We start from the raw sequence: 19166 nt of genomic DNA, 5'->3' as shown, positions 1-19166 counted from the left end.
TTTTATTCATGTTCAGTGCAAACGTGGGTGAAATGCAACTCATCAGATCACAACATATATTTATAGTAGTTCATTACATATAGTTTATGATTTCATAGTTTTTCAGTTGGCTGTTGGTTACATTATGACATATTGTAATGTTTTATACTTTGTACAATTACATAGTTGGTTCATGAGTACTGTTTGGAAAAAAAAATGTTCAATTTGATACAGTCACACATATTGTGTTGTTTACTAATATGTATAATATTATTTTCCATTGAGAAGTTGCCAGTGGTGGGTAGTCATGTTTTTTCTATTTGGCAAATGAATTCCATTGGGGTTGTCACTATTGATAGACTTGTAATAACCATCGAGATTATGAAACGTTTTATTAGTATATAGCATGCTTGAGACTAAATAGTTTTAACAGTTTTATTTTCTGATATTAGTGCAACTATTCTTACATTGTTACTGTACTTTTCTTTTTCATTTTCTTATACATTGTAACATTGGTTTTTGAACCATTCCATGATTCAGTGTAATTTTAAAACTGTTGTTGCTTAGACCTTACATACAATAATTTAAATTATTTTTCAGGTTTTATTTCATTATGTCAGTGTTATTACTGTTTAATAATTATATTATTTTATTGTTAATTTGTTTCTTTTAATAATTTCAAAATTAAATCTGCAACTATCTATGATAATATTTTGTCAGGGTATTATAGACTAAGTTGCCATATAATATTTTTGCCACACATATGACCCCCAGTAGCATAGCAGTATGTTTGTGAAGGATTCACACTGCAAAAAACTGGGTTTCAATACCTGTAGTGGACAGAACACAGATAGCCCATTGTGTATCTTTGTGCTTAATTCTAAACAAACATTTAAGTCACAAATACACACTCACACACTCTGTAAAAATTATTTTGCATGTCATTTCATCTAATTTTTGAGAGCACAAATAAAAATGTTCTGATTTCTGAAAAGTTCAGTTAATTTTGAGAATATTTTTAATCGCAGTATATTTATTACAATAATGTACATCAACTACAGCTATTCGAGTTAATTTTGAGACTACTTTTAATAATGATGTTGCAACTGTTGCTTATACCTCACATAAGAATTTTCTTAGGTTTTTGACTTTTTATTGAATTTGGTGGTGGTTATGTGAATTTGAGACTATTTAATTTTAATTATTTTCCTAAGTTGTTTTTTTGGTGTTTTTTTCAATATTTTAGGTTCAGTTTTTTGCTCTGCTTGCACACATGATGAGTGCTTTGGTCTATAATTGTGGTTATCCTCTGTGGTTTGCTACAATCCAATTGTTGTACATCATCAGTCTCATCATCCTCTTTATAAACTTCTATATTAAGTCTTATCAGAAGAAACAAGTCAAAATGAATGGGAAGGATGAAGATATCCTGAAGAAGGACTAAACAACAAAATCAGACCTATTTGTTACATAGAATTTTGTTAAGTGTATTTTTCAATTGCTTTGTAAGGAGAGAGAGAGAGGGAAAGAAGACATCATGAAAATAACTGTTAGGACCAAAGATATATATATATATATATATATATATACTTGTAACTTTAAATTTGAATTTAGAGCAAAGTTTTGTTTTATTTTACTCTAAGTCTGATCTTTAGTAAATTTAAGTGGCAAAGTTTTTCTTTTCTTGCCTTAAGATTATTATTTTGCATTTCAGTAAATTTAGAGTTGTTAGTTTTTTGTTGTCATTGCTTTTGTTTCACATTAGCTTGGATGTTAAAGTTTAAAAGTTTATTAGTAGTAGGTCTGTTGTTGAGTTGTGTAAACACAGTTGAGATTGCACATTTTTAATGTGATAGTCACAAACATTGTAATGTGTAAATATTTTCATGACTAATTGATTTGATGTATTTATTAAACTGAATTAAATATTTTGTATAACAGTACATTAAATAATATTTTTAATTGTTAAAAAAAGCACAAGTATTGTTTTAAACACACAATTAATGTTTTTAACATGTTCCTGTGAATGACTTAGTTACAAGTGCTGAAATTAAATCTCTTGTTCATTTGTTTTGTAAGTGTAATCTAAGTTAATATATTCTGCATTTATTTTTTATATAAGCAAATCCAGTATCAAGTTATTTTGTTGATAAACTCTCATTTGTAAGATCTAAGTATGTACATTAATTGAAGGTAAGTTTTCTTTTTGAACAAATATCTATTGTTTACCAAGGTGATATCAATGTTGAAATGGTAAATTTTTGCAGTAAAATGTCTACGTTCTGCATACAATTGGTAACAAAACTTTTGAGTAAGAGAAGTAAATTATTTTTTTGGTCAAGGTAAAAATCTAAAGGAAAATGACTTTCTGTTGTTTAATGTAAAATCAATACCTCAATGTAACAAGTCAGTAAAATGCTGGACAGTATGACATTTTGACACCATAAGTGAGACAATTCATCAATTTTTGAATATTGTTAACTATGCTTCGAGAAATAAAATTTTGGATTTGCTAGAAGGAAAAGAAACTAATTATACAATATATAAGTTGTGTAAGAACTGTGTTAATTTGACATAAACGGCTTTTTTTTCATTGCAAGATAAACATTTTTTCTTGTGCAAAAGTTATTAAATATTCTCAGTTCCTGTGCTTTTAAGATTTGAGCTGCATATAAACTTGTATTTTTGTCATAGTATATAATAATTTTAGTTTTGTATTTTCTAAACTTGAATAGGTTGAAGACCTGAATCACACTGAGTTATATCTACTTATATCTTTAAAAAGTCATTATTTCCTTTGTTCAAGTTCCTCTTTTAAATATTTTGAGTTGTTAATAAAATGTGCATGTTCACCATAATGCACTGAACAAACTAATGCATTGATTTGAAATTAAGGTGTTTTCTCAATTATTGAAATATTTGTCATTGATAAATGAATGTTTTTTTTTCTTTTTTACTTTCACTGATTACTTTAGTAATTAGACAGTACCCATAAAGTATTACAATATTAAATTTCTAAACTATAATCCCATAAATGTTTTTATAAAGGATCAGTTCAATAATGAGATTTTCACATTAAAAATTGTAGCACATAGCCATGATACTAATAGATACTGAGGTTTAAAATGTATAAATACAGTATTGTTTCTTTCATGTGTTTGTAAGGTATTAATTATGAACAACATCTAAATGGATTGAGATTTATAAAGTTTTTGTTTGTTTGAAATATAAAGAAACATAAATTGTCTTCTTATTCCATGTAGATATTATAAATTTATCTTGTGATATAATGTATGAACCAAAATTATTTGATATTTAGTCATCATATAAACATATCTAGTCAAATTTGTGTATAAAAATTATAAGGTGGGTACCACAATATAGCTTTGAGCAACTATTTCAAAAATACTGGTCTTTCAACACATTTGGTGTATCAACATGTATTTCAAATGAGTTATTGCTGCTCTACTTTGCTCATTATTTTGTTTGCAGTAGCTAGTTTCTGAACATTATTTCAGTCTGTTGGACTATTTCCAAAAGTGACCTATCTTATGAACACTAAATGTGTTCATTTATAATACTTGTTCAATAAAGCATGTAATCATTTTTGTTTGTTAGAACTTAGATTTGTATCTTATTTTTTCATATTATAAAGTTAGTTTTTAGCTCTTATTTTATTTTTCTGCTTAGAGTTTATATTCTACTGTATATCAAAAGGCTGATCTAGGTTATTTCCAGACCTTACATTAATGTCTCTAATATTTTATTTCATTCTGCAATTTTAAATATATACTGAAGTTTGAATATTGTCATTAATTAACATAGTATGTGGTAAATGAGTGGGGAACTCTCTTAGTGTTGATCTTTGATGGCTCAGCAATCTGAGGGCTTTTTATGCTAAAAATGTGGTTTCAGTACTTATGCTTGACACACCACAGATAGCCTGTTTAGTTTTGTGGTTAATAACAAATAAACAATCATTTAATGCTGCTTTCACACAATGTTACTGCTGTGTTCCAATTCACCTTTTAGAAAATATCAATTTTGTTTAAACTTATTTCAAAACATTCTCTTAAAAGGGGGGTGATTTTCTCAAATTTTGGATACCTCTGAATCTTAACAGTTTTAGCATAAAATAAATAAATACTGATTTTTTAACAAGGATACATATATATTGATGGATACAGTCAGTGTTACAGTAGTTTTATTTACTACAAGTAAGTTTAAGATTCAACAAGAGGTTCATCGTAATAAAATAATATACAAGGTGAAGTTGAACTGAACATAAAATGGTTCATATTGTGCAATACAGCTACATCTTTGAAACCACTAAATGCTGTTGAGTCAAAATGCCCTGGTGGCTGAACAAAGATCTAAAGTTATTGATCAAAACATAAGTATGTACAAAGTAGTCATGCAAGGTACATTATTAATGAGTAATGTAATACTGAAGCAGTTATGTTACATTTAATGACAAACTTTTTAATACGTGTCTGATTAATGATTAATCAGCTGCTAGACCTTCTGTAAAATTCAGGACAACTTGGTATGGTTATATAAGGTTAAGCACATGTGATGTGTACAGACAGGCTTGTTTAAACTCTAGAACTTTTTCACACTTCACCAAAATAAAGTTTAGCAAATACTTACATTGGAAAAATAATTAGGCATGCAACAATCACAGTTAATTTCCTCAATAATTTAAATAATTTTGACTTCTTTTGTAAAATATACCTGTAAACATTAAATTAAAAATGTCTTGAGTATTGCAAGTTATATTTTTCTGTTATCTTGTATTCAGTCAGGAATAATATGAACAATTTTGTCAACCCCCCTTCCTTTATATATATGCTTCATACCTTATAATAATTTTCATATAAATTGGAAATGTCACAAGTAGCTGTAAAAGCTTGTGGCTTATAGATTACAAAACAATGGTACCAAGGCTTGATATTAACACTTGTCTGATTGTCTTGCAAAAATAAAGCTGTCATTTGGACAATAAATTTCTATTTATCCTATTGGACAAATGGAAAGTTTTCTTTGAAAATTTTTATCTTTCTGCTTTCTCTACACAATGTTTACCTTTGGCAATTTATAATAATTTTGTCAGTGTTTTTATCATTAACATTTGGTAGTTCTTGCTCAGTCTCCTCAGATTTTATAAGTGATAACTTGGTCATTATCACAAGTTTCCTTCAATAAATTTTTGAATTAAAAACTGCAGTGAGCAACAACCCTCACTAAGAAATTCATATCAAAAGACATTGAAAGTAAGAATTAACATGAGAAGAAATGAGAGGTCTCAGTGTCAGTGAAAATAGGTTAATGGATTAGCAGGCACCAAACATTGCATAATATGTATGACTTCTTAAAACATTTTAAGGAATTGTAGGTGTCATGAAGTTTGTAACAAGCAATATATCTTGCAGAACTGACAAAGCAACAGCTGATTTTTACCTATGCAGTAAATGACTAATTGATTTTATAAAAATCAGTTAGTTAAAGGGCAATTTTCATTGAAAATCTTCAGGCAATTTGAATATCAATTTCAACAAGTGAAATTTAAATCTTTCTTACTGAAATGGTCAAGTGAATGTCAAGCTCTATGAAGTAATAAATTATATTTTTCAATTCAGTGGAACACTTGTATTATTCATTATTAATACAATTGTAATATTTTTAATACTACTAATCATTTAACAGAAGCAGCAAATTAAAAAAAAACATTTACTAATTATTTAGGATAGATATGACCTTGAAAAACCATTGGTAACACTCATTCAATACAGGTGTTGTCTTAGAAACACTTCTGCTTGTGGTTCAATACAATTAATTTGATATTATCATTAATTATTTAGGACAGGTGTCATTTTATATGCATTGTAGAAGAAGCCAAGATTTTGACTTCCTAAAAGTACCTATTTCGGTGGTTAGGACTAGTCCATTGGCTTTTGTATGGAAAACTGTTTGTTTTGTATTCAAAACTTTAAAAAATCTAACTAAGTTTTTGTGTAATATTAATATTCATTCATTAAATTTCTCATCTTAAAACAATTTTTAATAAGTAAAGATAAGTATCAATATACATTATAATTCTTTTGTTTAAAATTATTTTGAAATGCTATGTTTAAAAATACTTTCCATTTCTCCATGGTTGTTTTTGTTGTGCAACTTATCATACAACTTAATACTTCTGTAAAAAGTTTTGAGTTTCTTTATCAAATGAGATTACAAAATGGAATCTTATTTATCTTCTGTCTTTTAACTTATATTTCAAGTTTGAATTTTTGAACTTTCTTTACAAAATGACGTTATCGATGGGACCAGACTATTCTTCTATAAAATAAAGAACATTTTGTTCTTTATTTTCATGGGCAGAAGTGCCCTGTATTTTCTTAGCACTTTTAACCACGAAAAATAAACTGTTAAAGATACTGTACTTTTCTATGAGCACATATATATACTTTTAAATTATAATGAATTACTAATTTGTTATTTTGAATTAAGTAAAGGTTAGTGATGAGATAATTTAAGAGCTTTGTAATAATATTTGGTTTTTATGTTGAAATGGAAGTAGTGATATACAGAAGTTCAAAGATCTGTGGGCAGCAACTGCATGACAATTATATAGTTTGATGCTTTTGCATTTAATGTGATGTGATATAGATTACAATGTTAAACCTAAGGCAGAGATATTATAATATTATTGATGATCTGACATTAGGTATAGTATTGCAGTCTACTAAATAGCAGTATATAATGATACAGGAGCAATGATTATGTGTACTGATGTGAAAATATAGACATGGATGTTGCAGATATTAAGCTTGGTGGGAGCACATACATTAAAGTGTAATACCACTTTTGGAGAGCTTATCTGAAATATCAGTATTTATCATTTTAAGATCTTGAAGTTTTACTTACACTGTCAGTCCTATTGACAGAAAAGTATTAATTTGTTTGGCTGGGGAACTATGTTATGTAACTGAAATTAAATGAAGTCTTATCTCCATTTTGATGAGACCTAGGGAATAGGTTTTATTATAGTTTGGAACAGTATCAGACTGTTACCAAGCTGTGGGAAAAGATTTTCTAATAAATAGAAGACTAAGTAAACCTTTCTTAAAGAGAAAAAACAAAACAAAATACTTTTCTCTTGTATTTAATAATGCTTGCACATCTCACCTACATAAAAAAAGAAATCCTATAAATGCCATTGTAGCTTTGTGCAGTAAGATAATAATGGTATACTTTACAATAAAGGTATGAAGATATTAACCTGAGATGGAGTAATGTCAGTATTTATTTAATAATGTACATTAGCATTGTGAAAGTATTTAGTCTGATTATTTGAATATGACTGCAGTGGTATAGAAGAAAATAAGTGTGAGACTTGTAAATGTTCTGATATGCTCTCTGTGATGTAGAAGGTTATATATAAAGACTCACTGACTTGACTATTACGATGGTGTGTGACATCCAAGGCAATGAGTGTAACCCTCACAATTGTAATAACTGATAATATAGAAAAAAATGTTATAAGACCAAAAACTTTGCTAATGTGTTAGCAAATAATATAGGAAGTTTTGAGTATGATACTTGGTAATTCTGTGAAATCAAGTGACAATATTGAATGTGATGTTTCATTCACATGCTATTAGGTGATGTAGAAAGTAGATGTTGCACAGTAGTTAGGTTCACTTAGTAATGGTTATATAAGTAGTAACAAGGGCAAAATACAGAATTTTAGCTCTTTTGATACTAGCTGTATAGCAGGTATTGAGTGTTATACCCAGTTAATGAAGGTGATGATGTAAAACATAAATGTAATTCTGTCAAATGGAATAGCTCATATATATATATATATAGTAATAGAATAGTTGTTTAAAGCCTATAACTACATTATTTTAGCACTTGTGATGTAGAATGTAATGAGTGTGAAGTCCAATCAGTTAACACTAATGAAATAAAAGGTATAGTGAGAAAACTTTATTTTTTAGAAACATGATGGGGGCAGTAATATGTACAAAATCAATTAGGCTTATTAAATAATGTTTTTAATTTTAACTTCAATTGTAAATCCAAAAATGTAATATAATTTTTTTCCTTTCCCACATTTTCAGGACAAACGTTTAATCACAGTGTTTTATTTTATAATGTTAAGTATTTATTTTATGATTTTCTAAATCTATGTGAAATCTGTTTATCCAATTTCTTACTATTTGTTTTTATAAGAAGGATGAGGTGCACATTTCTATATTATTAATATATCTGCTCTTCAATGGATTAGCAAATCTAATTTTCTAAATCTTGTAATGAATTTATTATACCTGAAAGTTCACTAGGAGAGCTCTTTGTTAGTAATATTTGTAGATTTTGATCAACATGACAATATAACCCTAACACACTGCCAAAAAGAGCAGTCTTTTGTATTTCAATAGACTTCAAAGGAAGCTACTTGCATGTTCTTTTGATACACGAGTTTATTAACTGTTTTCATACACAAGTAAGAAAGTAATGTATATTTTGCAAGCTTGGAATGTATATGTATTCTGAAACAAAAAGAAATGTTTCATTTCACAGCTAGCTAGCAGAGAAATTTAGGACAACACAGTAAATACTAAAATTGTTTAATATATTATTTCATGTCTAGTAGTAGATTGGTTAAGATAATTGGTTTCAAAAATCCACAAAGTATGAATAAGCTTTCATTTTACAAATCATGAAAGATAAAAATGTAGTAATAAATTTATATTATAAAACATTAAATGTATATTTAAAAATCCAAAAATCATATAATCCTTTGGAAAGGATTATTTTAATACATGTAAACTTACTTTTCTGTTTCTAGTTAAAAGTTCTTTATTTCTGGTCAACTGTAGAAAGCTTTTTACTGGATCTACTCAAACAAGTATATGATATCAGTTTATTGGCTCAAATGCCAGATTACTATTGAGGATATGATTTATCTCATGATTGTGAAAGATGTTGAACAAATATTATTGCTGAAGAGAAAGTTAGAAAAAATTGTATTATCATGAAATATTAAAAAAGAAAAACATATATTTTAGGTCTGTATTGCTTCTTAAAAGAGAAACATTTATTCAGTCTTCCCAAATCAGGCCAAGACTGGGTTCCAACTGCAGTAGTATAATATCCATACAGTTAAGTGTGTGAATTGTTTATTTGATTAATGCATCATCTGTTAGCTGTTTGAAGCAACCTTACTTCTAATAGCAGCTTTCTACAAGGCTTCCATTGTCAGTTGTTTTTTGGGTAGTTTTTATAACCATCTTTTAGTGAGTGGTATTTATGAAGAAATTTAACTACAAAATTACAAGAATTAAACATCTTGGGCAAATTATCCTAGGTAAGAGGAAAAGATCATGAGTTTGTAGTTCAGATAATTCTTTTTACTGATACATTGCTAATTTATAGTTGAACTGTAGTGTGCATTAGTTTTTACCTTCACTTACAGTACTGCCTTCTAGCTAAGAAGATATATGTAATTAGATCATTAAATGCAGTACTGTCTTGTGATTATTTTGGTATTGGATTTTAGAGATTTTTATACTCCTAGGCTTGTGTTAGCATAGTTATTAAGCCTTATACCCCGATGGAAAATGTATACACCTTAAGAATTAAATTTAAAAGCATATTGGGTAGCACCAATTTTCATATGCTTTTATAATATCTTGAATAGTTGTATTATTTCAATAACAAATATCAGTAGTTTTCTAAGTCCAGTCAAAATGAAATTTTCAATAGCTTTATGGGATTTGTTTTAATGCATTTATAGTAAGCTATGTTAAAGATTTTTGTATTTTTTTCCTTGTTGATCAGAATATGCTAAAATCCAAAGTATTGTTAAATGTCATGTTGTTTTTTCTTGGTTTTTAATTAGTAAAAATTGCCAATTTTGTTGTCATAGCTTAGATTTTTTTTGTCGTATTTCCAATATTATGTGAACACTATTTCTGTTGTTTTTTTTAATGATAATATAAAATTTTCTGTTATATCTTGTAAGCTTTATTTTTAAAACAAGAAAAGTAATATGTTTATTTAGATTTGAAAAGTGGCTTGGTAATTATTGACCATACAGCAAATTGAACTGTATAGATAAGAGTTTCTGTGTTATTTCCATTTATGTGTATCTGAATAATTTCATTTGTAAAAGTGTATTCAGAAAATGTAAGATATTACCTTTTATGTTGAGAAAAGACTTAAATGCATCTGGAAACAAAAACATGTCAAGTAGTCTGTGTAGTTTTTGTAGAATAAAAGTAATTTGGTGTAATACAAGCTATTATTATATTGCACATTTCTAAACTTGAAACTTTTCACAAAATGTTAAAACTTAGGCAGTGTTCTTTTGTTTGTTGTTGATCACTTTATAGTTTCCATTGAAATGCTTCCTGCTGTAATTATTTTCAGTTCTACACAGTAGTTATTTGTACCATTTACTGAGTATTTAGTAACATATATAAGTATTAATTTTGTTTTATTGAACATTTTTGCCTGCAAGAAAACATTTATAAAATATAATGTTCTTTCAGAATTACTTCAGTAACCAAAGATGTTTCAAATACAAGAATGCGTTTGATTGTGGTTGAATTTTAAAAAAATGCTTATTACTCACTAAACTAAATACACATTAGCTGGCACGTCTACTAAATATCTAATGTATGATATACATGTGAAACGTAGTTGCCAAGAGAATAAACTGCTTAAGAAATTAGTGTATTTGTGTTGCTGTTTGTTAATTTATTTGATTCCTCTAGTGTAAGTTAGTTTTTCATACATTTACAATTAAGTGTGTGAACTTTTATAGTTCAAGTGCTGATAAACTAATTTGAAAATAGAAGAATGAAGTAAACAAAAAATTAAACCCCTTATCCTTTCTGTTTTTATGCTTATCAAACTATAAAATCTCAGCAAATGATGAAACATAGACATTAATTATTCTATGATGTATTCCCTTTGTTTCAGAGAGAACGCTGAGGACTTTACGCGAAAAATCGGGTTTTGATATTTATGGTAGGCACAGCACAGATATAACATTTGTTTAGCTTTGTGCTTAACAACACATAAAATCATATCATGTACTCTTAATTATGTGATCATCAAATATATGTTTTTTTACTTTATCTTGTTCTGAGAAGGCCATTAGCAAAGAAGTGCATGGCGCGGTTAGTTATGCTAAAAAATGTTGCCTTCTTTATGAAGTTATAAAATAATAGTTTTATGATGTCACTGCGTACTTTACACTCCATGCTGAATGTGTAAAACAGAGCTATTGAAATTAAAACTATGTAGATATAACGGGATTGAACGGTTTTCTTCAAAGCAACGTCAACAAAAAATTCATCTAAATGAGTACCTGGAGCCTGTTGGACTTTTAATTGTACATCAGTTAAGCTTTACGTGAACACCACTCAAAATGGCATGTATTAACTGTAACTTTTGTGGTAGAGCAAGAGGTAGTGAAATAAATAACACTAACAAAATTATTCAGTCATACAGTAAGTTAACTTTGCAAATTAACGAATTAAACATTTACATTGAAACCCAATACTACAGATAAGTTTAATATATACAAGGAGCTTCAAAAATGTGTTCAAAAACGTCTCTTGCAAAAAAAAACGTGGCATTGATACAAAACAAATCCTATCAACCTCATTAGAATTTATATTAAAAGAGATGTTTTAACTTATGTATATAACTATTGACTAAAGATATTTTCATATTCAATAATCTCTGGGGCAGTAGTAAATCTTCGTATTTATAACGCTAAAATCAAGGACTCAATTTAATCGGTGGACATAACAAATAATCGAACGTAGCCTTTGCTGTAAGTCAAACGACCGTGGATTAGACGTATTTTAATTGCAAGTGTATTTATAATTTTTAAACGTATTTGTAAAATAGTCAACTTCATGTTCGTCGACTGATAAATGAAGAGTTTTAAAAACTTTGTTGTAAGTAAAATTACTCAATGAGTTGTATGCGTTTTGTCTACAGCAGAAAAATGTAAATAAAAGTACTCTCCTTGCATGAGTAACACGTGTTTCACCAGGATTGTACGTGAGAGGTTGGTTATATCTTTATTGATTTAATTTTTAAATACAGCACTAAAAATCGAAGATCTTTTTTAAAAACTTATTATTTTTCAATAAACAAATGTCATTACAGTTTATATCGGCAAATTTTGTGAAACACATTTAGCTCTATCTATACCTTGAATCACTTTGATGCAATTAGTTACCTATGACTAAAGAGAGCACAATCCGAACATTTTCCCGAAGTAGCACTTCCAAGAGAAAAATACTTTTAAAAAAATGTTCACGTGTTCACAATTAGCCGCCCGTAGGGTACCTGTTTTCTAGTTTGTTTAAAATGTGAATAAAATGTTTCGAAATGTATTGATGATATCAGTATATATACGCACAACACGTGGGTGATTGTTTTTGATGGCTTATACACACACACACATACCATTTACGAAGCTAGTCATATTATATAATTATAGTCATTATTATATGATTTTTTATTTAATTTTTACTGGTACATACCAACATGATTAAGTACGCTTACGCCGACAGTATGTTTGAAACAGTCTATAATTTAAAATTATTCATGAATTATTTGTACTTCATTTATGAATTCGTATATTGAAATTTGATTAAATCTCACTGTATGTTACATACGAACTTGCGAAAGTTAGGGATTCTAAGAGTGGATTTGTATACCAACTTACATTAGTTCTGTGCCTCTATTAATGGCGATATATATATATATATATATATATATGTGTGTGTGTGTGTTTACTAACAAACGAATGTTTTAGACTTTAAATGTTGCACCAGCTTTTGCCCTCTGAGAGCTATATTGATATCCAACAGATGACGAAATATTTGCAGAAATGTTATGTGGAAATACAATTTAACTCGAACAGTGTTACGTATTACAATTTTAAATACCTTATAATAAACTGAGTTAAATTGTGATTTACATTCAGAAACTAAATAAAGATCGACGTGTGTCCAAACTTCGACAACTGCCAGCAAAATTGATACACACAGCTTCTTTTTTAATACAAATATATTTTAATATACAAACAATAATACAATTTATAATAATAGTTATTACAAATAGTGATCTATCTACGAAAGTTTCACAAAAAATAATATTGAGTTTTATTTCTGGTGCTGAACTTTCTTGATATCTTATCGACGGTTCACGACGAGCGAGTTAATTTCGAGTTGATGTAAGTACCCTTCATTGTCGAGTTCTTTCACTGATGACGTTGTGTAATGTTTCTGTAAAACTATTAAGGTCAGATATGAATCTGCTGAAGTTAAATGGTTCGAAATTTATAAACGTTATTCGTCAAATATCTGAAGTTCCCGATTAATAAGCGTTAATCACAGTTAAAACTTTGTAGGTTTATAGTATACCAACTATTTGTAGGAGTTTTGCAACATAATGTTAACGGTATAAGCTTTGTACAGTTCTAAGTATAAATTTAACTTAACTATACATCAGCATTAAAACAGATATAAGATAGTAAATCTGTAACAACAGCAAAGAAGAAAAAAAGCAAATACAACTGAACTCATAAAACAATTTTTCATTCACAATAATATTTGTTTCAAATAAAATTTGCTGACTTTTTGTTTGCTTTTGCGACTTTTTAATGGCTGCTGAAGTACTAGACTTTCCAAATACACCCACACAGGACAAGGATAGGAAGAATAATATCATATTACACTTTCAAGTCAGAAAAGAGCTCTCGTGTGGAATCTCACAATTCTTAGATTCGTTACAACATAAACTGTTCTAAATAAACTATTCATGGTCAAGAATGTCTACACTATAGGTGACTTGTACAAATATATGTGTCACCTCTTGAAATGAGCTTACCCCATCACAAGAAGAGGATACAAACACAGGGATAATCTAGTACAAACTTCTTTGGTACAGCTCTTGCAGTACGTAACATTTATTTAAGCAACCTTTCGGTAGTCAATTTATTGTTCTTGTTTTTGAATTAAGCACAAAGCTACACAATGGGCTATCTGTGCTCTGCCCACCACGAGTATCCAAACGCGGTTTTTAGTGTTGTAAGTCCACAGACATACCGCTGAGCCACTGGGGGTAGTCAGTTTATAAGAATATTATTAATTACGTGTGAAGCATATATATTAAAAGATTAAAAATCATCTGAAAATACCTCACTATCGAAGTATTTCAAACGAATTACGGAATGGTGAAATTACCAATTTTTAAAGTACAGTATAACAACTAACAGAAGTACCTTTGATACCGATTTGCAAAGGTTTCTATTCTTTAGTCATAACTTTGTCCTACAATTTACGAAAATTAAGTTCTATAAGTGACTTTATATGTTAATTAACGGAATGCAGAATTTATTAGCAGTTTTAAATACCTGGGAAATATCTACATGAATGATCTTATTAATATTAATTGCAAAATTACAACTAAACAGCGCAAACACTTTTGCAAGTTTCTATGCAAGATATTTCTTAGTACCGAAAGCTAGTATATAAAGAAACTTGCCTATAAAGCCCAAAATTAGTTGGAAAGCTGACTCATGTAACCCAAATACTTGTATAATATAGAATACACATTATCTCCGTCGATCGAGAAACTTATATAAGTTCAATAAAAGGCCCCTTTTAGGACTTAAATAACCAGTTAAAGAAGTTCATAAAGGTCAGCCCTACGGCCTAAACATCATGCAAGTTGGCATGCAGCGTCACTCCTAAAAGCCAAACACCTGTTAATTTGGAATACAACGTGATTTACTCTGTTACTTTCCAAACAAACAAAAATGCAAATAGAAAGAAATATCAATAATATGTTTTTATTTTATAATAATATTGTCCAATAACGTGAATATGGATCTACTAAAAAAAACGTTTATACTAGAATCAGGCATGAAAAAGAATAAGGGAAGAAATTCAATGTAGATTGCATTTGACAGGTTGGATTTTGGAAAATCTTCTCTTACATATAAAGATCCAAAGCCTTGCGTTATGGCCTGAAAAGCATGACAATCTTGCTAACTGTTGGTATCGCTTGCACTCGCACTGAAACGGAAACACTTTTAGTCGAACTAAAAGAGGATATGAATGGCAAGATATTCAAACACTAAGTATGTGACCTATCTCGCCATCACACTCACAAAGCAACCGCAAATGCATTGAACACATGTTACACAATCTTAGCTGTTGAACAAATCTTTTGTTTGATGCAACATCGAAATTATGTTTTCTTTTTTTCTGTTTATATTTAGTGTGTTTCAAGAATTTGGAGGTACTTAAGATTTCATACAAGTACCAAACAATACCTAAACCCTTCTAATAAGTGATTCAAATATGACCCTAGTAGTGTCAATCAAGACAGTTCTTTAATCTGGAACTGGCACAGCTGTGAGATCAACAAATGGAGTCGGAACACCAACTTTCCGAGTTTTCAAATTATATTCTACAGTGTAAATATTTGTATAATATTGTGTTAACTAGAACCGCAAATGGTGTCATATAAAATAGTTAATTCTAATTCTATCTTTACGTCAGAGCCACCTGTGTGCTATATGAGCATTAAAATGACTGAAATGTGCCTGCATATACAGTGGTAAAAGGAAAGAACACAAACAGAAAGAGACTACCTCTTCCAGATTTGTACCATTCTACAATTGTGATTTTTCTTAGAAATAAGCACATGTTAGAATTTACCTTTTTTCTCTTCTAAAACATTATCAGATGTTGAATTGTTTACTTTTAGTTGCATTCGTAATGTTGTGTCTGTACAGTTATGGGTGACGACATAGTTGATGAAAAGTCCAACTAGCTTAAATATTGCCAATGAAAAGGCACAACACTGCAACTATATTATCCTACTCGTTGTGTAAACTACGAAAATCCGTGTGCTATGTCATACACTTATGCGCATAAGTACATACACTTATGTATGGTAAACATATATAAAATAACACTGTATAATATACACAATTTGGTTAGAATATAAGAAGAATTTTGGGAGAAAGACTGCCGAAGAAAAATATAAAAATCCATTACCGTGTCAACAGAAATGGACAACCTATATATGTATATGTGGGCCGAATTTTTTACAGTGATGACTTGGCAACAAATCTCAACAATAAACAAATATCACACAATCCACTTGTTTTTAAATAATATACTAAAACAAATCAAACGTTTATAGATAATGTTCATATCACTGTTAATTCCCACAGTTATATCCGGAGTTTCAAATAATCGTCTCTTTTCATTAAATTTCGCACAACATGATCCAGTTACTTCAAAATACAATTGACAAGACAAATTATTCTTCTATGCTTTGTTATTACAAAACAGTTGGTGATAAGTTCTCTTACGTTATACTGTTAGTTATCACAGTCGCGTTTAGAGCTTCATGTAGTTGTCTCTTTTCTTCACAAGTTCACACAGGTCTATTTAATTGCATTAGAACATGACTGATAAGATAAATTACACAGGCCTGTGATGAGTTTCTTGTCTTAAAATTTTTACATGTTCTACACCAATTTATGTACGCTGAATCCGAAAATGATATTCACTTATCGGATTCACATACAGACGTTTCACAAAACGCAATATGCATAAATTTCTCTAAACCAGTCACGACATTAAAGTATTATCAATTGTTCCACAACCCATGAGAAACACACCACTAGTGCATATAAACGATTAACAGTTGTGCGTAGCATATGTTTGTGCGTGGACCTTGACAATTTTTTTTTATTTTCAATATTATTTATCCATCGCTATGACAACAAGAGGTTGTGTAAATGACTCGAACTTATTTTGTTATATTTGTAGTAAATTTGATTTGGTTTTGTTTTGAATTTCGCGCAAAGCTATTCGAGGGCTATTTGCGGCAGCCATCCCTAATTTAACAGTGTAAGACTAGGTAAGAGGGAAGGTAGCTTGTCATCAGCCACCCATTGCCAACTCTTGGGCTACTCTTTTATCAACGAATAGTGGGATTGATCGAGTTGTTCATAAGAAAAGCCCTGCTTTATTATTCTGTTTTTATGGCGACAACTTACCAGTCGGTTTAAAATCAATCTCGAAATACTGCATTGGCAACATCTATAAAATACAATTACTTGACTAACCAGTATTAACTACTTCTCAACATTTCCTTTTAAAGAAATGATATACTAAAATTCACTTACTAGAAAATCCATTTGAATTAGTTAGTAATACCTTCACCCTGCCAAATAAGATTTTGATTCGTAATCTGAGGGTGGTAATACTCGTCGTACCAAACATGCTCGACCTTTCAGCCGTGGGGACGTTATAATGTGACGATCAATCTTATTATTCGTTGGTAAAAGAGTAGCTCAAGAGTTGGCGGTCGGTGATGATGGCTAGCTGCCTTCCCTCTAGTCTTACACTGTTAAATTAGGGACGGCTAGCGCAGATAGCCCTCGTGTAGCTTTGCGCGAAATTCAAAAACAAACAAAAAACCAAGCAGTGACACTATATACTAATACCTGTCTGCTCAGACTTCAATTATTTTGTATTCTGGTTAGATGTTATACCCATACATAATTATCCATCTGTTTGGATATTCAGTTCCAGTTGGTTATCGAAGCCTTTCTTTTCAATAATTACCACATAATATACTAAAAATCCATTTACGAAAACACCCAAACGAGCTAGTTATTAAAACAAGCTTTCTATGCAATCATGAACTTATACAATGAAGTCACTGTATTAAAACATCTAGTCTAATTCAATCTATTTCGACATCCTTTTTCTCAGCAGCCATTCAAAGGCCTCCATTCAGCTATTTGGAACAAACAGCTATTAACACTTTCCTTCACACGAATTGCATCATTCATTGATCATCAGGTTAGATACGCTGTTACTCTGTTGATGTTTAGAAAATCGACCATCCAGATAAACTTTATTACTAATTTTTTACTTTCACTAGCTATAAGGAAAAAAGTAATTAATACAGTTATCTGCTATTAATTAGTCATAAATATAGTTTTCATATACTGTTGCATCAGCTAGTGAAACCGATCCATATGTATAAACAAATTGGATCAATTGTAAGTATTCACCTACAGGTGGGGTTTCAAAACATACACATACGTCCACTACTATCAAATAGTTATTAACACTGTCTGTGCACCAGTTTAGCCAAGAATTAGCCTCATTTGAAAAAAAAATCAGATGCCTAGTAACAAACATTTAAGGTAAACTTACTAAGAAACATAACTGGTATCAGCTATTAAAATACACTCATACCACCCCTCAGGTTGGATCAGTCATTGGCAGTCATTAAAAATCTCCTACTTGATCAACAGCAAAGGTATCGCTAGGCATTGGTTCACGGGGTCCTTGGCTCAAATATCCTGTTGGTGTCTTTCAAAATCAGAATAGTAAGCCATGATCGACATCATACTGAAACGCCGAAAATTCCTGCGCCTTTGAATACCTGAACATTTTATTTGTTTGTTTCTGAATTTCGCGCAAAACTACACGAGTGCTGTCTGCGCTAGCCGTCCCTAATTTAGCAATAAAAGACTAGAGAGAGTGCAGCTAGTCTTCACCACATGCCACCAACTCTGGGTTACTCTTTTACCAACGAATAGTGAGATTGACCGTCATATTATCGTCCCAAGGGTGAAAGGGCGAGCATGTTTCGTTTGACGGAGATTCGAATCCGCGCCCCTCAGATTGCGGGTAGAGAGCCCTAAACCACCTGGCCATGCCGGTCCCGGAACATTTAAACACCTGTGCAAAACAGAATGGAAAATGTAGATATTTTCAGCAACTGTGTCACCAGCTATTAGAATATTCTTACTTAATTATCCAATTCTAGCTAATGAACTGTAATTTATAAGTAGCTACCGTAGCACAACTTTTTATTCGTCCACTTTAAACCAATTATTATCAGTTACTATACACAAACTATTAATATTCACCAATCGACTTATCCTATTTGAGGAATTAATAAGCAGCTATCATTATATTAGGTACTAAATCAAATTAATTCGGTATTCAGTTAGAAATATTTATAAATAAGTACTATAACACCGGGTTTTAAAGTCCAAACTGTTAAATCATCTGGCTTAACTTAGAACCACTTACTTGAATCAA

General features: G+C 30.0%; 1 protein-coding gene across 3 annotated transcripts in view; it reads left to right on the top strand.

Moving 5' to 3' along the window:
• The window catches only part of LOC143244853 (very long chain fatty acid elongase 4-like), a 60559-nt gene extending 45043 nt beyond the window's left edge, over positions 1 to 15516 (top strand). For 2 of the 3 annotated variants that reach the window (XM_076490264.1, XM_076490265.1), the window contains one exon: positions 1226 to 10721. In XM_076490264.1, coding sequence (XP_076346379.1) covers positions 1226 to 1423 — 198 coding nt within the window. In that variant the 3' untranslated portion in view covers positions 1424 to 10721. Of the gene's footprint in view, positions 1 to 1225; positions 10722 to 15301 lie in introns of those variants that run through there. The other variant, XM_076490266.1, reaches the window with a different exon arrangement.
• The last annotated feature ends 3650 nt before the right edge of the window (positions 15517 to 19166 follow it).

This window comes from Tachypleus tridentatus, chromosome 2 (genome assembly GCF_004210375.1).
Source record: "Tachypleus tridentatus isolate NWPU-2018 chromosome 2, ASM421037v1, whole genome shotgun sequence".
NCBI lineage: Eukaryota > Metazoa > Arthropoda > Merostomata > Xiphosura > Limulidae > Tachypleus > Tachypleus tridentatus.
The sequence above is the reverse complement of the archived record's forward strand: the minus strand, read 5'-3'. Positions and strand labels throughout refer to the sequence as shown.